Genomic DNA, 20,035 nt, shown 5'->3' with positions numbered 1-20,035 from the left:
GATTATTGGAAAAACCTTTTGTCTCCTATTCCGAAAGCCCTGATATTATTCTATTCATGCATTACCAAGGGTGTTGTCCGCAGGATTATACACATATATATTTTATTTTTTTGGTGCTTGGTTTTTGGAATTTTTTAGAAAAAATTCCAAAAATTAAATTTTTTGCTTTGCTCCGTAATTTGGTCTAATGACCTTTTTTTAGAGGAGGAATCCTTAAAAAAAAATTTATCCCTATTTTCGTGTAAATTTTTTTTAGTCTGAAGGACAAAATTTCTAGCAAAAACACAAATTTTCCCTCTCTTCCTGAGTACGCCCCTGATTACATTAGTACTCTAGGCTATCTATCATACGAACTAATATATGTTTTGAAGATATCAATGAATTGAATTAATTAACAAGACCTTTTGTAATGTATGTATCAGTGTAGGTTATTGTATTAATAAGAATATAATTGTTCCTATTAGACAACCTTTGTTTTATTCCTCCACGTATTTCCTCTCCTCATTTCTCTCGGTCATCCTGGATTCCTTGGTTTAAATAGTTTGTGTCTCCTCAACCTCGTCAAGACACAACACCTTTAGAGGAATATTTCATATTTACAGGATATGTAACAAAATCAAAAGCGAGGGGTATGAAAAGTAGTACCCTTAGATTTAGTATACACGTAAAATATACGTCTGCAGTACACTCTACCGTCATTATTGACTCAGAATCTCATACATAAAACTAATATAGGCATAATGTCATGTACTAAAATACAAATAATATAATATATGTGCTATAGAGACTTCGTGTGATAAGTGTTAAGTTACTAGCCTATTGACATAATAATTTCATTTTGTTATACAATGTTCTACTAAGAATTAGTACGAGTCAAAAAAGATAGGGAGTAACTTTGGTGTTGTGCCATTTCTTACATTGATCTGCTTAGTGACAATAATTACGTCGTTTTGAATGTAGGTAGAAGAGAGGCCGTAGCAGACATACTACACTCTAGTATTATTATTTATTATTAGTAGTAAGTATAAATGATTAATTAGCTCATAAAAATGACGTCATAGTGTAATTGAAGGACACAAGATTTTATGTAGCTAGAGCAGTGGTTCTCAAACAGTATACTCGGTAGCATTCATCATACTCAGTGGCGTTTACAGGGGGCTCTAGCCCTCCCAAACCCAGGAATTTTTGCTATTTAATCAAAAAAAAATCTTCAGTATGAAAATATTTTACGACCGAATATAAGTAACTGCGGACGCCCCTGATACTCGTTTATAGATATTCTGTCCTGTCCAGATATGATAAGCAAACTATCATTAACTATTATTTTGCTTTAACTGTGGATCGGGCTCTGACCACCAGTATCACAATCTATTTGCAAGTGGGGAGGGAGCTAAATAATATGCCATGACGTCATCAGGGGATTTTTATTTTTTTTAGGGGGGGAGGGCTTTGTTGACAATTTTGACAGCATTTATTTATAAATGCCAAATTTGACAAAAAACTTTATTTTTATTTTTTGGAGTTAAAATTTTTGGTCAGATACTAAATTAAACAATAGGTATAAGAATTCCTCAAAAGTGGGGTTCTAGCACCAATGGCTCTAACTCACACTTAAATAACGGAAGGGAAGACCTTATAAGTAATAACCAATGTTGTCTTATTATAGATCGATTCCATTAATGGGCATGAGCGGTGTTTACTGATATTTGTTTGTAAACAAAGCGACAGTGTTTTGGCAAAATAATACAACTCTCTGAAGGATAATATTATTTAATCAAAAATAACATGTACATTCTCAGATCGAAGGACTGTCAAAAAATTTCTGAACATGTGCCATTTTTTAAACAACAAGCTACAGACTGTCATACCACCTTGCGGCTAATATATATATATATATTTAGTTTGCTCATGCCCTATTAATTGGATTGATTTTGACTGTGCTATACTATAATTTATAGCATTTCCTTACTAAACACTGCTTCTTTTGTTGCGACATTAACTTTTCTTCTCTCCTCATTACCACAGTAATAGATAGTCTTAATTGACGTAAGGCTATATTCATTATGTTTTTATTAAATGCATTCTTTTTATAATATTTAATTTAATTATAAGATATGCATCCTATTTTTGGGCATATATAGTGCGTTCGGACTGATTATAGTTTGAGAACCACTGAGCTAGAGTGACTATAGAATTTTATTTCCTCGTGATTTGAAGGTAATGATGACGTCATGATGAAACAAATAAGTTAATTTTGTATGGAAATTTAAATACACGACAGTTATTATCAAATTCATAAATGAAATAATTAATTGCAATGTTTGTATGATGTTGTATTGGGATGAGAACATAGTCTGTAGTGCTTTTGTGGATGAATTCATTATTGGAGTCGTGAAAACAGCTGCGTAGGGCGGATAATTGTCAATCGATTATGGAGGATCTATCCGTTCGATTAGTCACTTGGAATGTGAATGAGCAAAGTCCTCTCCTTGAAGATGATTTTAGCTCTCTTCTACAAAATGAAAGGAATGAAAAACATGATTTAATCATCTTTGGGTAATTATTTATTAAATGATATTCATTTGTTCTCTAATTCAAAATTAACCAATAAAAAATAGGTTCCAAGAAATCAATTCAATGCCACAAAATTATGTCATGGACTTTATGGTCACAGGAGAGGACAGTTGGAATCAAGTTTTTAAGTATGAGCCTCGAGTGTTCACACATAACTCAATTATGTTTCGTTTTTTATGTTTCAGATCAAAGTTAAACTCTAAAGGGTACGTCAAAGTCAACACGATTCGTACCCTGGGCATTGTTTTAACTATTTTCTCGCTCAAAAAGCATCTGATTCATTTTCGAAACATTGAAACACAATATACTAAACTAGCATTTGGAGGATATTGGGGCTCCAAAGGTGCTGTTAGCATTCGTTTTAATTTATATGGTGTTTCATTTTGCTTTTTAAATTGTCATTTACATGCTCATGATGAAAATCTCCAAGCACGAATTGATGGCTATGAATCGATAGTTGAGACTCATTTATATAAAAATACTGATACTCCAAATATTCTATATCATGAGTATGTTATTCTTCAAATTTTGCTCTCATGTTCTTTAATTCATTTTGGCGTATTTTTGATAGTTATATATTTTGGATGGGGGATTTGAATTTCCGTCTCATTGAAAATAGTTTTACTCATGATGAAATTGTGATGCTTATCAAGCGTGATCAATTGGAAATCCTTCATAAACATGATCAACTTTTTGAAACGCAGAGCCATCTTGGGAAAATTAATGAGTTGAAAGAAGGGATGGATCCCTTGTTCCCGCCCACTTACAAGTTCAAATTGGGAACCCAAGACTATGACCCCAAGTATATTTTTGTTTACTATTATTTGATAAGGTATGAATACATTCACAAATTTGTAGGAGAAGACCCGCTTATACAGATAGAATACTACACCGAGTCAATATACATAACTATGAAAATGTGAAATTGAATGCTAAACAAATCAGTTATGAATCACATCCAGAGTTTGTATGCAGTGATCATAAACCGGTAAGTGCTAATTTCAAAATTGGAGTATTCAATCGTGAGAGTGCAATTGAACGGAAGATTAGTCTGTACGACGGTATAGTAACGTTTGTTCAGCCAGAGAAATGGATTATTGGGAAGGATGGAATGATTTATTACGACGTAATAAAAGGAGTTGGGCCAACCAATCTTGGTTCCTGGGATTGGATAGCGTTATTCAAGGTAGTTTTACTTAAATTGAGTATTGAATTATTTATTGAAACTTTAATTTTAGGCTGGTTTCACGTCTCTCCAAGAATTTATTACTTTTACATGGGCTTCCTCTTGTAAACTTACTGGAGTGACAAAAAATGCTATCATAATGGACTCAGCATTAAATATACCTGGTGACTATGTTCTGATTTACTTTTCTGCCAATAAAAGTATACTAGGCATAAGTGACCCTTTCCCTTTAGTGTATGTAGTTATTTAGATGATTCATTCGATATCAAATCACCCAAACATTTCCGCCTCAATATCTCAGAGATTGATGATGTTTAGTATATATTATGCAGATTTTACAAATCAATTCTTTTTTATTCTAGCTGAATTATTGGTTCCCGAGATATGGCGCCCTTTATTTTTGCAATTTTATCAAAAGTTGTTGTGTACCCCGAATTTCAAATAGTCATATCTTCTGAATCCGTCGTTCAATTTCGAAAAAAAAAAAAAAAAAATCTGAAAAATATAAATTTTCATGAAAAAAAAGTTTCATTCTGAACATGTTTGCATATTAGCTCGCTTTGGTACCATGATCTTAAATTTGACTTCGTTTACCAAATTATGTCTTATTAAATCCGCAACAAAGTTGAATGTAGGTTAGGTTTTTACCTCCGTTTCTTTGTTAGTCAACAGGATTACGGGAAAAGTTACAGATCGATTTTGATCAAACTTTGTACTAAGATTATATATGGTCACTTTATTAAATTTTTTGAGGTCAAAGTGACACAAAATGTAAAAAATACATAATCAACCATAACTTTGGAACAAATTGAGGTACATACCTATTTGATTTTAGGTGAAGGCTTTACGCTCTAACGAGTATCCATTCTAGTTCAAATTGGATTTATTATTTAGTTATAAATATCATTTACAATATACGGAAGAAGAGAATAAAAAAAAATATTTGGAAAATACATTTAAATCTGGATATAAGAAAAATGCGATCAACGTTCTCTCAGATACCAATTTTTAATACATAAAATACTTCCCATTGAAGAACAATGAAGTAAAAAATCTGTATAAAGTCAACTTTTTCTTCCCTTCATAGGAATTGAAGAATTCCCATGATGATTTTTAACTTTTTATAGGTAAAAACCGTAAGCTGGCCCCAAAAATTTTTTTCTGTATGTTTCTTATTAAATTCATTTCAAATTGCTTTTCCATCAATACGGATATACATCACGAGTGCTCCCCCCTTCCTAAAATACTTTAACTGAAAGATAAGCTAAACATCCTCTATGACATGTCGAAAACAGGATCTAATCAAACACGGGTTGCCTCGAAATTTACTTCAGAATTACTTATTTTCATAAGTATCTAAATTTTGTGGTACTTTTTTATATACTTTGGATATAAGAAGAATCCGGATATCGTAAACTTTTCATCTGAAAAATAGCAGTTTCCTTCATTTGGATTCGACTGTATTTTGATTTCAATTAAAAAATATCCTGGTTTTTTTTTATTTATAAATATTAAGTGTGAAATAATTAATCTTTTTTAAAATCTAATGAAATATATGCTCTTGATTAATAATGAAGTATTTTTATAATAAACTGCATATCATTTTTAGTTCAGAGAAGGAAAATTTAAACCCCTTCCTTGTAGTCACGGGACTGCATATGAGACAATCAAAAATTTCATGAGTAAGGCAGTTTTTGGTAAAATAGTAAAATTAAAGGATTCAAAATCTATGGAACCAATCATCATTAGATTTAGAGTTTGCAGGTAATAATCTACTTGTATACAAAATTTCATCAAACTTTTAAGTTGGTTTGATTAAAAATTACCTTTTTATGGAGATTTGATGTCGAATGAAAAAAGTCGATCGTTGTTCTGAGAACAAAGATGAACTTTTATCAATATAATTTCTTATATTTTTAGATATGACAATGTATGCGATAAAGCTGAAGAGGCTACAAATCAGAGAATTGGCGAATTATAACTGTTTTTAATCAAATTTTAGGAGCTCAACAATCGTTTGTCATTTCTATAGTAGTTATTATTATTTTAATTACGTTTCGTTGATTTGATTCTACTTCAATTAATTTTTGTAGAAATATTAAAAGTATATTTATTATTCTAATTTTAAGCATTACATTTTGTTTTTTTTAACGACTGGTTCAACTTCTTTTCCTAATCGTTCTTCTTTACGCTTCATATACTCCCTTGTATTATCTATTATACGCTTGCGAAGTTGTTCGATTTTTCCCTCGTTACCATCCAAATCTGAATAAGATAAGATTTTATTATAATATTTTTATATAGTTTATCTTATATGTATTAATTACGAATGGATAAATTATTTTGTTATATTTAATGAAATACAGAAATAACTGCACTCAATTACCCATCTCATATAGAACTTTTTATTTGACGCTATACCTTTGAAAAACGGATCGTCTTTTGATGTTTGCAATAGCTCTTGGAAAACTGAATCCCCAACAAACTTCATAGCCCCCTTGTTTAATTCCAATATATGTAAGCCATCTTGACAAAGTGTCCAAACAGAACTCGAGTTATTTACAGTCACAGTGATTGGCGGCGAAGGCAGTTTAATAGAAGACGTGAAACAGAGTTTACCATCACATACTTTATAACAAACAAGACTGGGCGACCTATTGAGTCATTGGCGTTAAATTTTCAACTTTTCTAGGTACTTTTTAAAAGAAAATAACTAACCTTTCAAGAACTACAATAATGTATGAATCAGAATCCGTAACTTCATGAACGCTAAAATATATAACAGCGGCATCTTGATCATCATCATTGACCTCAATATGGGCATCCTGGAATGGATAGGCAACATCAACTTGGGTACCTTCCAAATATTTCCATAAACGTAGGGATCCATCACCTGATGAGGATATCAAGAGATCCTTGTTGATTAGTTTGAAATTTGTAACAAAGTCTTCATGTCCGAGACAGAATCCTTGGATGTTGTAGGCGTTAGGGAAGTGAGAAATGCGTATTTTTTCATCTCTATCTGAGGTTATCATGAGAGATCCGTCTTCGTTGAAAGCGATGCACGTCAGCATGGATAAATGCCCGAGTATCAGTTCTTCTTTATCATTCAAAATGTCGTATAAGTAAGAATCCCCACTTTTATCTATAATGGTTTAAATTTTTTCTTGAAATAATTTAAGTTCAGTATATATTTATTTGAGGCATAACCTGCAGTGACAACTTTTTGAGAGTCAGGAGTAAAGGCAATTCTATTTATCCTTCTTTCTACCTTAGTTTGATACTTTAATTTCCATCCATTTGTTTCCCAGATCAAGAGTCTTTTAAAGTCATCACCAAGAGCTATAAATTTTCCACAAGGAGATAATTCACTGCATAATATCTTGGGATTTTCATTTGCAATTTTTAATTCTTCAGGGGTCACGGAGTCTCCTATATTATGAACGGTATGTGTATTCCTATTAATAATAGATTATTTAAATTTTAAATATTGATATAATATAGCTTGAGTATACTAAATAAACGAACAACCATGATCATAATTATAGCATTTATTAATTATCTTCTAAACACAAAGATATGTTCACAATGCCTGGTGGACGGGTACAAATCAATTGGAGTGGCATAACAGAATTTAAAGGGAGTATAATTCACAGAGTTCTTCATCATAGAATTAAATCTGAATTTTATCATATTGATAAAATCAAATAAAGGTTGTTTTTCAGGAACGGATGTCACGTAAACTACTCGCTCAATATGTGGACATTTACGGAAACACTCAAATACTTCATACCCAATGGATTCTCTAGAATGAATTAAAACATAAACTGGTTTATTCGCTATCATTGAATCAGATGCTATTTCGAAAAATCGTGGGATTGTGATTTTCAAGTCTCCATGGAAAAAAGATGTTTGATCTTGAACGCCATTCATCTCGGCATTGTACAAAGCATCATTTACATTCTTATCAAAACCTATGACTGTATTACAATGCGAGGATGCACTGATACTAGAAAATCCACACCCACAATTTAAATCTAAAAGAACTGAGTCCTTGGATATGAATCTAAGTCCTTTGAAGATTTCATTATATAATTCTTTCATCATTGCTGTGTTTGAAAAGTAATTTGTTTCTTGACTAATTCTTAACTTGATCCCATTTATCGTTTCATGTAGATCCTCTCCATTGTCAATAATTGTAGCTGTTGTATCCTTTGAAAACACTTGCTTCATGCTCAATCTACTCACAATATTTAAAAACGAATCTTTGAGATCTAAAAAGTAATAAAAACATTAGATAAATAATTGACCATATAACAAACTGAGCTGCTTTACCTTCTACGGATTTCTTGTCCGCTTCACCGTTTACCTTGACCGTTACAAAACTTTCTTCTTGCGAATTAGTTCTAACAGAAATGTCACTCCAAAAACCATTTGGATTTCTAGCTTGATGATACGCAGATAAAGGACTCTGTCTAATTACGTTTTCATATAATGAGCATATTTGCTTATGCTTATCCTTAATAACCATTATTTCCGTTGGAGGAACGCAGATAACTTTATTTTTACCCAAGACCTTGACAAAAAATCCAACTGTTTTTGTGTTCCCATCCACTCCAACACCTATAGAAAACTCATCTTGATTTCTATATTGATTAAGACGATGTCCGGGAGATAAAACACTCCTAGCGTATTGAAATGAGTCGTCCTTTCTGAGTAATTTCCCTACTGCCTCTTTATTTTTAATTAATTTAAATCCGAGTTCCTCATCGTAGGGTATAGAGTGAAAAGGGGTCATAATGTTTTGAAGTGCTCCGTGCATGTTTATTGAGTCTATTTGCCCAGAATATGGTTTCTTTAGGGACTTGATGTAATTAGAGTATGCAGATTTCTCATACTCAGAGGTTAAAGAACTGTTACTTCTCCTTTGGATTAGGGAGAATTTGTGACTTAAAACTTGTACAAGGAAAATTGAGCAAATTCAAGGCGTAAAGGAGCGCCTATTTCTCTTATTAAATAAGTAATAACGCCATGATATATTGTTATAGTGCGTTTTCATGTGACATCAGCATTGTTGATGTCGGCCATTTTGAGGGCCTAAGCAACTAAGTTTTATAAACAATAAAAATCCCTTTTTAATTAATATTACGGAAAATAATGAGCTATTGTACTTCAAAATGGGATCAAGAAATAAAAGGATCCTACTATCTTATCAGACATATGTTGCTCAGTTTTATTATATACTAACAGTATACCCGGTATACCAGATACCAGAGTTATTAGGCGTCCATACCCTTTGCTTTAATAATTTAGATATATTTAGCTTTAGCTACACACGCTCATTGCTAAATTTTTATTTCTTAGATCATAAGGTTTTAAGATATTAAACAAAAACTGAAAAATATGTTCTTCCCTAACAAACAGATAAACTTTACTCTATAAAATGACCCTAACATGTATTCAAAATATGTTAATAGATCGTTATACAATCTTATTTCTATGTTATAATTAACTATTACAATGGAAAGAATAAGATATTTATATCTAATTATCCTACTTTTATCGTCCCTAATTGATCTAAAACAAAATTAATTACAAATTGAGATATTTTATAGGGATTTTCAGCACATATCCCTTTGATTATATTCAAATATCAGTGTTTATCATTGGCATAAGCAGTATTCAGTGCAGATATTAAGGGGTTATATGTTCTTTAAGCCATTTGATGAAGTTTCATCAAGAATGATTGGAAATTAATCAATTTTATTAAGTACAAATGTCAACTTTAAGGCCCCAAAATGACGTCTCCTTCAATTATAAGGCAATTTATTACGTCAGTGAAAACGCTCAATAAAATGATAATTTTAAGTCACAAATTTAGAATTACAATTTTGGACGAAAGGATGAAAGACAACGACGATAATTTTGTGTCTTTCTATAAGAGAATAAAAAATTATAATACATAATGATAACAAAGCTTTAGCCACAAGATTCATTTCAACAGAATTCTAAAATTTAATTTATAATATTAATAACTAATAAGCAATGATAACCTTTTGAAGTCCATGACGATGAATTTAAGTCCATTGGATACGAATAAGAAATCATTATGGGCGATTAGGGTCGCCATTCTTGAGGAATCGGTCGCTATTGGTATAGAAAAAATGAATACACAACCCTCAATAAGGATTAAAGTATGGTTATTGCCTATTGGTTAAGATGTATTATTTATAAGTAAATAATAAAAAAAATATTAAATAATAATCAAAAACAACATTGACCAATTTAGAACGTGGTTGATTGTTTATTTACTTGTGTTAAAGAAAAAATCAGGGGCACCAAATGTGTACAGTGTGAAAGGATAAAATTGTCGCCCTAGAAAAGACGACATAATGCAAGGAAGTCTATAGCTAAGAGGAAGGGAGTAGGGAGTTTTATACATAAATATGCATCAATATATTTTAATAGACCACTGAATGTTTTTTGGTTTATTTCATTCTTCAGATCACTGAATATAATCAATATGATAAGCTCAGAAAGATAAGTTTTTGCGTAGGGCTGTAGAGGGAGGGCTGGGCTGTCGGGACTGAAGATGTGTGATGACTGGTTGCGAGAATCGTGGGAGCAAATACAACTTCAACTACTTGATGGCCGATGAGTAATTTCGAACATACTTATAAGATATCTCAATTATGATTTTTTTAACATTATAACTCATCTGAAAATTTCCTACATAAAGAAGCTTTCCTTCACCAAAATATAGCTTTAATTGGTACAATTTAATCAAAATAATGTTATCTTGAAAATGTCTAAATGTTAGTTATAATTTATTGTATGATATAAATAATATTAACTGTCATATTATAAAACTTTGGTTACAAATATCAATATACAAGGTGGATATAACAAATTCTAAATAGCATGTGTGTAAATTAAATGCAAACTATAATAATTTTTGCATGAGGATGTAAAACCATTTAGATAAACTTAAATTTGGTCGAAATACTTGTACTTCGGGAGGAAGAAGTTGAGTATCATATTATGCAATGAGTAATGACGCAATGGTAATGTGTGAGCCCCTAGAATAGAAATCATCCTTGTATATTCTTGTATATTATTAATATATAATTTCCGTATAAATAACTCTATATAAATGCATATTATATTCTGTAAAATTATGTAAGACAAAATATATTGTACGAAAAATATATTATCCACCCAAAAATCGTTCATTGAAACTCTTCGTGTTCAATCCTCCTAAAGTCAACTCCTACTTTAAGTAAACCCATTCCTTGTTAAGAGTCCTTAAGTGCCCTTAATGCTTATAACGCACGAACCACTACTATAAATAGTTACTATCACAAATATCAATTCCATTAATAAGTTTGAATTCGTGCTGTACTGCATTTATGGACAATGATACTTCAAGCCTCACTCCCAATTTCCTTATTACTCGTAAGACCAAATATAATTAGAGAACATCAACCCCATCATTACATCGTGCATTCGGTAGTGCTTAAAAAGTACATCTAATCATCGTTAGACCTAAGATAACTTCTATTTGAAAGAACATTCAAGGATGACGTGTAAAAAATTGACCGGAGTCCGTAAGTATAGAGAAGCACAATTAAGATGTTTTGATGATACAAATAAAATATGTGAAGTATATATTAATGGAGAATAGTAGAAACGGCAAAGAATAATCAAAATAGTCTAAATGATTTAGTATCAAAGGGTGTTATCGCAAATACAAAGTCATGTGGATTCAATATATATCTAAGAAGTCAAAGCTGTAGGAGATCATGGAACAAGAGCCAAGAAAGATTGTGTAGATAGTGTGGTTTCCATTTCCCTCATAAGAATGGGAAAGTTTTCCTGCAAAAAGCGTCGAATGCACAAGATCTGGTAAGAGAGGCCACTTTGCAAGAGTATACAGGTGTCTGAAAGAAAACTCTATTTTGATCATCAACTCTATTCAAAAATTTGAACTGAATAAATTATCCATCGATGTATTGAATGTCCATGGAAATTACTTCAAAAATATAATAGCTACATATGACAGGGGTGCAATTGTATCTGTCGCTAGATCAAGAGTTCAAAGTAAATATCGATTCCAGCCCAATTAAAAGAGTATCCTTTAGAATATATCTTTAACTTAAATTATTTATTTATTTACACATGAAGGAAGAGGGATTGTTGTATATTATTAATATAAATACAATTTCCACATAAATAACTTTATAAATGTATATTATTTTCTGTAAATTTATGCAAGACAAAATATATTGTTAGTTAGAGAACATCAAACCCATCAGTACAGGAAGTGTACTCATAACTTCTTAGTGACCACTGACCATAAAGGATGAATAGATAACTTTGGCACGAAATCTAAAGAATAGAAATGAGGCAAGAAAGTAACAAATTATTTAAAAAATATTGTTAATATTTACGTGTTGACAATTAAATGACAACAAAACATTAATTCCATTTTGTGATCAACAATAACTTATAAACTGAGCTTATGACGATGTTCTTTACATTGTTTGTGTTAGCAATCTCAATATCAATCAAGTCACTAAGGTATGGTCTTCCACAGAAATGTCCGTCTAAATGGCCAAACAAAATTGCCGTCATTGACCTCCCTTGATGATCTCTTGTCTCATCTAGTGCAACGAAAATATTCCTTTCTTCCAGCTCTTCTTTTATTTTATTCAAAACTCCTTGACATACTTCCACAACCAAGTTTTTAACTACCCATCGACCTGGAGAAGTTTTTCCAGTATATTTTTCTATAAACTTGGAGAAATTGGAATGATCCAGAATATTTAAAGGGATGTTACACGACACAAATAACTTTGCTACGTCCCAATTGAATGATTAACCGTTTAATTATCCTTCGTCTACTTGAATCTTGTATTTCTTGAAACTTTTAAGTTGTTGATGTGATGGGAGATTTTGGAGTGGCGGATTACTTGCCATAAAGAACGAAATGGGCACGAGAAACTGCAAAAATGGCAAGATATATTTTTATTTTACAAATCATATTTCCGCACATCAGTACCTCCGCCTCATTACAGAAGGCACGTTTTCTTCGGCATAATGATGATGCACATGAGAGGGGGAGTTCCTTTGGTGATAATTAGTACAATACTGAGGAAAGTTATTCAGAAGGTTTTTTTCCTTTTTTTTATATAATCTCTTTCAACCAATCAAATTCGTTCTTTTTCAATGATTCCAACAACCCTAGTGATGAGTCATAGAATGTCATTATATCTTGGGAAATAGAAGAAGGAGAAGAGTAATGTCGGGATTTACTTCTATTGCCCAAGGTATAAATAGTATCAAAAGATCGGGATTCCATTCCTACTCACTAATAAGATTTATCATGACGTCATTTCTAATCCATAAACACCATATATCATTCATATCCGTCTTGCATCCATCACTCATCTTCACTGCCGACTACCAACTGCCCAGCCCTCCCTCTACAGCCCTACATAAAAATACCTAACTAGTTTAGAAACATAAACCGTATGACGTCACTAAATATCCCTATTCAAAGTGGGAATGAAATGTCCGGAGATTGATTTTACAGGGAATGAAATTACCGGTCACACCCTTAATCATAAGTAGAAAGCATTTTTGGATTCTCCAGCTATAAGGCTGGAAATAATTATGGTCAAGTACATAAGAAACCGATAAAAGTTTGCAACAATTCCTCTTTCTCGAAAATAAAAATTCTACAGTCATAAAATTTACTTTACAAGTGTATAATATAATGCAGATTATAGTGACACAAAATTAATAACTTTTGTATCTTTTCTTTAAATATTGGATAAAAACTGATTCTGAGGGGTCAATTATTATTTATGGTGAAGCAAATTTATTAGTGAAGGATTGTTTAATCGGCTTCGGGAAAGTAATGTTTAATTTTCGATTCTTTTTGATTACTAGTATTCAACTATTAATAACTTTTCTAAAGTGTGCAAAAAAAAAAGCCCCCCCCAAAAAAAAAAAAAAAAATACAAATAAAGGAATATTTTTTTTTTAATTTAATTAAATTTTTTTGGAAAAAAATTAACTTTCTTGAATAACAGATTATTTTTTGAATTCTTCTCCAAAAAATTTAATATTTCAATTTTTGTTTTTCAAAAAATTTATATTAGAAATTTAATTTTTTAAATTTTTTTAGATCAGTTGGGGATTTTTTGAATAAATTTTTTCCCATCACAAAATATAATTGTAATAATGCAGTCAGTTGTTCAATCTTTTTCCTTTAACTTTTAGCATTTGAGTTATTGATTATTTTACTATCAGACGATATAATTCTATCAAAATTCAAAACTCACAAAGTGGTCAAAATCAACCAGTGTTACAATTTTCTTCCTTTATTAGGCCAAATAAGATATATAAAATATGTATTAAGATTATTGCACATATTTTGCAAAAAATAGTAAATTCTTCATTATATTACAAACATATTATATTGTGACTTCGTTATATAATATATTCTATTATATAACGGAATAATAATAATAAAAAAAGGGGGAAACACACTCATTGACGACATGAGGGATTGATTTTACCTTCTTTAAGGGCTAACAAGTGGGACTGGAATGGACTGGATGGCACCAGGCTGAACTGGATCACGATCATAAATAAGGACTGACACAACACTACACTCAGCAGTATTGTGGTAAAAGTTACAAACTGATTTTAATCAAATTATATATAACTGCAAAAAAAAAAAAAATCAAATACTGTTATTGGCTCTAAGATTTTTCGTTGAGAGAGTGTTGAATTTTTTTCCTTTCAATTTTTGAACCGACATACACATTAATACAGTTTGATGTTCAACTTTTTTTAAATTTGGATGACAATTAGTTCGAGAACGTTGTTATATGGTATTGAAACTACCAATGGAAAATGGCATTGTCCTATGTGATCATCTTTAGGTAGCACATCTCGATCAAATTATAAAAAAAGGAAAAACTCTTTACTTATGGAAATTATGAGAACATTTTTAGTTATTTTGCATTGAATAATTTTTATATACATTTTTTTAACCAATAAAAAATGTTTATACAGTTTTTTTTTTTTTTTCTGAAATTGTCCTATGGAACAAAAAAAAAGAGATAGAAGTTAGGAAAATTTGATGATTCACCTATAGTATTTATTTATAGTAATTTAATATTTGAAATTTTTTTCCAAAAAAAATCAATTTTCTGTTAATATTTATGGAAACCAAGCCCCCCTCCCCCAAAAAAATAACAACATATATCTTGCAGACGCCCCCTGAACCCTCATTGTTATTCTTTGTCTTTCATGAGCAATTATACACTAGTTAACTCAATAATAAAGAATCCTGTTCTGTATAGCGCGCTTTTTAGGTCATATTTTATATAACTCTAACAATTACCGTGTGGATAATTTATATTCCTAAAAAAACAACGATGTACATAATATGTAAATTTATAGTTAACTATGAAATATATCTGAATATTATAATGAATCATCGTACTCTTTACTTACTATATTTACTTTAAAGCATGTTTAATGATATCTCTATTTACGAAACTACAATAATAAAAGCTTGTATTGTTATGCTATTATCTTGTACATATTTTTTACAGCTATAGTTTTAGAAGTTATACTAAACATAGTTTCTCAAACTATATTAGATACGGAACATTCTCTGGTTCAGAAAGTTTCCTGGGGAACTCCAGATTATAATAATATTTTTATCTTATGTATACAAAATTAAACTTTTGAATCTTCCTCCTCCTCCGCCTGCTGTTGTGTATTTTTTTTCATTTAGTAACATTTTTGTACAACCCTCTACTATCAAAAATTAAGAAGTGAAGGGAAGATGGCAGTTGATTCCGAATCATTGAAAGGTGGTAATTTCTAAGAAATACAATTGATAAAATAAATCGTATTCCTTTATTTAATGTAAATATTATTTACATTAAATAAAGTAAGGCGATTCTTCTACCCGGTGAGCTTTTTCTGAGTCGAATTTTCCCAAGGCGAGTAATCCCATCATTAATTTTTACAACTTAAAATGAACAAATTTCTAATAAATCTTCAAGAAACATCATCAAATGGCTTTAAGAATAAAAAAGACTTGACATATGCATTGAATACTATTTGAAGCTCATGTTAAACAGTGATATATCAATTAAATCAAAGTAATATGTGCTGTAAATGGCTAAATTTGTACAATTACTTATTTTTTTGATCGATTAAGAACAACAAAAATGGGATAGTTTGAGAAAAATTCTATTGCAATGGTTCATTGTTTTCTATAATATGGATATACAATTGTCTAATGATTGTATTAACATATTTGTAATACATTTGGGGTCAGATATATACTAAAACTAGGTAATAGAGGGGTAATTTTTTTTACACAGAGTCAGGTTTATGTCATTTTATTAGTTAGTCCTATTTTGACATCCAATGGTTCACTATTGTCTTTTATATTAATGAAAAAATGGTTTTCATTCTCTATTTTGATTGTTTAGGTCTCAAAAATGGCCGACATCAAAAATGATTACACTTGTGCAGTGTGCATGTAACTAGTACTTTTTAAAAAATAAAACATATAATAATATCTGCCCACTGATGAATCATCACAAAAATAATCTTTAATAAATATTATCAGGAAAAAAAGAAATTCCCAATTTTTTTTTACTTCAAAGAAGAATAGAGAAATATTATGTAAGGTACAGTCTAATATTTCAATAACATATTTTGGTCAATTATGGGCTTTACATTTTTCTGTGATGATTGGAAATACCCAATAGTTTTTACACTATTTTTAAACATTCATTTGATTTTTGAGACTTCTTTTAGCCCGATATGGCCTTTCAAGTAGAATCTATTACTATGTTCCTTTCATTATGACAAGAAATTTTTGTGTCCTTTAACTATTGTTATTTTTTTGTGCCTCCAAGGGATTAATCAGAATATTCTATCAATAGAAATATAAAATAATGGAGCAGAGATATTAGTTTGTAAACAAAGCGACGGAGAGTGGACCCATCTTGCGGCAAAATAATAACACTCCTTAAAGCAGGGGTCATTACTGCGGCCCTGATAATTGAAGGAATAACGAGTAATTATTCTGTTCAATACTTGCAAGCTAGAACAAAAACTCTGTGGAAAAAGACGAATAACTAAATTTAGCATTCCATGTTGATAGCATGTTGATAGATGTTTTGCTTCATAGTGACGCCGAAGGTCCTTTCTGGTCCTTTGTTTCTACAAAGATATACATTACTCCCCACTCTTCATTGAAAACGCGACATTCGACGTCCATTTTTCTTTTTTTAGTACCTATAATATAGGGTGAAGAAAAAGGGATCCGAAAAAGAAATATCGGGAAAGATGCGTAATTGTGAGATACCCAAATAAAGATGGAAGATTTAAATCTTGCTCCTGCAAGTCCTACATGTACATTGAATATATATTTCTCGAAATGCATAGAACAGGACAAAAGTATTCTATAGTTACTTAAAAGATAATACGCATAAAATACACTACGTCAATAATAAATTTAAAACTCATAGCAATCAGGATCTTCTAGTATTCTTAACATAATATTAAAATTTAAATTTTACCACAAAGTTTTGTGATTCATACGTTTTATCAATCAAATTCAAATACAGTCGGCGGGCCGGATGTATGAGAATGTGAACAACTCTGTAGATTATGAGAAGTTCTTTTCATCTTTTTGTCGTAGTGTTCATTAAGATTGAACACCACCGATTATAATATACCACGGGCGTCCGCAAGAGGTGGATGGAGGGGAATTTTTGCTTTTTTATGGAAACATAATATTTGAATTTTGATTTCAAAAAATTTCATAATTATAATTTAATTTAATTTTTCACTTTTTTTCTCAAAAAAACTTATTTTCTGTGAATAACTTTGTATTTTTAAATTTTTTTTTCTGTGGATTTAAAATTTATATGAATTTACAAAAAAAAATATGATAAAATTGTTATGTGATTCTAAAACTCAAGTTATTTTTAGGGAACGATGTGGTACTCAATGTGTTGTGTCTTAGCCTTTTATAATACAATAGATTACGTAAGCTTTAAAAAAATATTTACAAAATTGAATTTGACAAACTTATAAATTACAATAATTAATCATGACTGAATAAGTGGATAGTATTAGAGATTGTCTCCCGGGATCCCATTGTTTGTCGGGAAATTACATTTTCCGCAAGAAATCAAATTACAAATGAATTATTTTTTCGTATTTATAATATCAAAAACTAACACACCTATTGGAATCGATTCCACCCACATCTGCGAAATCAAAAAGAGCTTTTTCGGCAGATGGTTTATTTGTCTTGAGACTGAGAACAAAAATGGTGATTGTTCAAGCTATTTAAGGCTCTATTTCAAGTCCAAATAGGATATGATATACCGAATATTATCTATCTATTTATTTTGAAACACTTGATGGAACAATTATTAAATTTTGGTTTTTGTAAAAATGGTATATTATTTTTAATTTTTATGTATTTGTGTATATTTTTTACAAGGATCGGTCTTAGCATTTTTCTTTGGTACTTTTTGAGTATTTGTTTCAAATTTTCTCATCTATATCTCATGCTTTCCGACTCTGATATGAGTTTTTTTGACAAATGACAATCCTTAGATTACTTCTATGGATATGAAAATTGCCTAAATCCTCGTTTCTGTAAAGTAAAAAGAAAATATGTATGTTGGTAACATTGATAAAAGACATATCTCCACACAAAAATCACTATATAAACTAGAGTGCTCCTTGCTCACTAATACGTTTGAAGAGAGAAATAATTAATAAGATAGCTAATAAATACACGTTACCAACTTATAGTTTTAAAAAATTAATGCTTACGAGTAGTTTTGTCTCAGTCCTTATTTGGCATTGAAGACTGCAGAACCTTCCAGTTTACTCTCGGTCTGGTCCAGTTGAGTCCTAAAGCTTATAAAGTTCGGTCCTTGAGTACGCTACTTAACTTTATTTCTTCTCTTTGTAATCAGTTCTAGTATTACTGTCAGTCCGAAGGATAGGTCCCAAGGACTCCTAAGACTGGGCTGTACCGAACAAATGAGGACAAACACAACACTACTTTCGAGGGCCTTGAAAATTACATATACCTATTAATATCGAGATATTAAAATGGAAGCTTCCTTATAAAGAAGAAAATGACTAACCATTCATGATGAATACTCTCGAGTTATTCAAATGATCCCATTACCTTTATTCAGATCTACAAGATAAAACATAATTCTGAAATATCGACATCGTCCCACTCACAGAGCAACACAAGAAGATGCGAAGGGCCCTCATTCTTTCTGTTCTCACAGTTATACCTTGAAATGCGTAATTAACGATTTTGTTCCAAGCAGAGCACATACTTACATTATATAATATTTCATTGTACCTTTGAAAAACTTCTTCTACTATAAAATGGAACTTATCCTTACTACTCTGTTTCTTTGAGCTGTATCATCACTAATTAAGTGGGCTTTAAATTACAAATTGATTTGACAGAATAACTATTAAAACTAAGGTTCAAAATCCCGAAATGAATTATCATGTTCATATCCTGGGGTAAGTCTGTAGATAAAATAATATAATATTCTCTTTAGCTTCTAAGTACATTCCTGGACATTGTAAATATAATCAAGTTTGATTCTTATTGATGATACTAAAGGATATAAGAATATATTCCTTTGTTGGGTAGGTCCTAGTACTGATTGCCTTATCAGCCGTTAATGAAATTCCAGTGTAGAATGGCCTTGTCAAAAAAATGTAACTGAGAATCAACATGGTAATCCTGACAGTTTGAATAATGTTTTGAAGGAGAGAAATAATAATACTCATGACACATCAGCTACAATCAGCCGTGACAAGAGAGGAAGGAGAAAAGGATATTTGCTAGGATTACTCCGATGTGGATTCCCAATTCTACTCTGAGTTCAACAAGGACATATATTTATACTCCACAACAAACCATCTAGTTTATTCTTAGTCTTTTATGAGCACACACTAATGTTCAATCAGGTTTTGAATTCAATTGAATCTATTTGCAAAAGGATTTTCCCTACTCAGGAATTAAATAATAATGGCAACTGCTAAGGAAAATAAAATTCATTCTTCAAATTATAAATTCCAAAAAAGGGACAGCTAAAAAATACAACAGATTTTCTCAGTCCCCCCCCTCCTTACAGTCTTTTTTTTCTATCGGTCTGATCTGTTTTACTATTC

At 30.8% G+C, this 20,035-nt stretch overlaps 2 protein-coding genes and 1 long non-coding RNA gene across 6 annotated transcripts; 1 reads left to right on the top strand and 2 right to left on the bottom strand.

Annotated features, from left to right (window-relative positions):
* The first annotated feature begins 840 nt into the window (after nt 1–840).
* LOC121125039 (phosphatidylinositol 4,5-bisphosphate 5-phosphatase A) lies at nt 841–6,142 on the top strand. 2 transcript variants are annotated; one of them, XM_040720135.2, is made up of 8 exons: nt 841–1,018; nt 2,218–2,556; nt 2,619–2,702; nt 2,760–3,083; nt 3,146–3,376; nt 3,433–3,760; nt 3,813–3,994; nt 5,681–6,142. In XM_040720135.2, the coding sequence occupies exons 2-8, from the start codon at nt 2,432–2,434 to the stop codon at nt 5,739–5,741; spliced, it is 1,335 nt and encodes a 444-aa protein (XP_040576069.1). In that variant the 5' UTR covers nt 841–1,018; nt 2,218–2,431; the 3' UTR covers nt 5,742–6,142. The 2 variants fall into 2 exon arrangements, with proteins under 2 accessions (XP_040576069.1, XP_071747631.1); XM_071891530.1 differs by lacking the exon at nt 841–1,018 and adding an exon at nt 1,902–2,046.
* Nucleotides 5,841–10,076, bottom strand: wuho (tRNA (guanine-N(7)-)-methyltransferase non-catalytic subunit wuho). Of its 3 annotated transcripts, none has more exons than XR_011782086.1 (9): nt 9,968–10,076; nt 9,814–9,907; nt 9,648–9,695; nt 8,096–8,685; nt 7,276–8,034; nt 6,971–7,218; nt 6,479–6,905; nt 6,182–6,414; nt 5,841–6,025 (listed from the first exon to the last, which is right to left on the bottom strand). XR_011782086.1 is itself a non-coding variant. In XM_071891529.1 (6 exons), the coding sequence occupies exons 2-6, from the start codon at nt 9,888–9,890 to the stop codon at nt 5,892–5,894; spliced, it is 1,119 nt and encodes a 372-aa protein (XP_071747630.1). In that variant the 5' UTR covers nt 9,891–9,907; nt 9,968–10,066; the 3' UTR covers nt 5,841–5,891. The 3 variants fall into 3 exon arrangements, 1 of the variants encoding a protein (XP_071747630.1); XR_011782087.1 differs by having other exon boundaries at nt 8,096–8,682; nt 9,968–10,066; XM_071891529.1 differs by lacking the exons at nt 7,276–8,034; nt 8,096–8,685; nt 9,648–9,695 and having other exon boundaries at nt 9,968–10,066.
* A 1,829-nt stretch (nt 10,077–11,905) lies between these two features.
* Nucleotides 11,906–19,097, bottom strand: LOC121125705 (uncharacterized). The gene is made up of 6 exons (XR_005866725.2): nt 18,979–19,097; nt 18,659–18,921; nt 13,132–14,874; nt 12,822–13,003; nt 12,211–12,763; nt 11,906–12,148 (listed from the first exon to the last, which is right to left on the bottom strand). It is a non-coding gene; the product is annotated as an uncharacterized lncRNA (long non-coding RNA).
* Nucleotides 19,098–20,035: the final 938 nt, after the last annotated feature.

Source organism: Lepeophtheirus salmonis, chromosome 10, assembly GCF_016086655.4.
Source record: "Lepeophtheirus salmonis chromosome 10, UVic_Lsal_1.4, whole genome shotgun sequence".
In the NCBI taxonomy this organism is placed as follows: Eukaryota; Metazoa; Arthropoda; class Copepoda; order Siphonostomatoida; family Caligidae; genus Lepeophtheirus; species Lepeophtheirus salmonis.
This window is presented reverse-complemented; position numbering and strand designations above follow the sequence as displayed.

What these genes read in the sequence shown, in the direction of transcription:
- LOC121125039 (XM_040720135.2), top strand. Translation starts at nt 2,432, where the DNA reads ATGGAGGATCTATCCGTTCGATTAGTCACTTGGAATGTGAATGAGCAA. An exon ending in CCAAATATTCTATATCATGA is followed by an intron (nt 3,084 to 3,145) that starts GTATGTTATTCT and finishes TATTTTTGATAG; the next exon opens with TTATATATTTTGGATGGGGG. An exon ending in AGTGACCCTTTCCCTTTAGT is followed by an intron (nt 3,995 to 5,680) that starts GTATGTAGTTAT and finishes TTATATTTTTAG; the next exon opens with ATATGACAATGTATGCGATA.
- wuho (XM_071891529.1), bottom strand. Translation starts at nt 9,890, where the DNA reads ATGGCGACCCTAATCGCCCATAATGATTTCTTATTCGTATCCAATGGA. An exon ending in ATCGTCATGGACTTCAAAAG is followed by an intron (nt 7,219 to 9,813) that starts GTTATCATTGCT and finishes TATTATTAATAG; the next exon opens with GAATACACATACCGTTCATA. An exon ending in TCAAAAAGTTGTCACTGCAG is followed by an intron (nt 6,906 to 6,970) that starts GTTATGCCTCAA and finishes AAACCATTATAG; the next exon opens with ATAAAAGTGGGGATTCTTAC.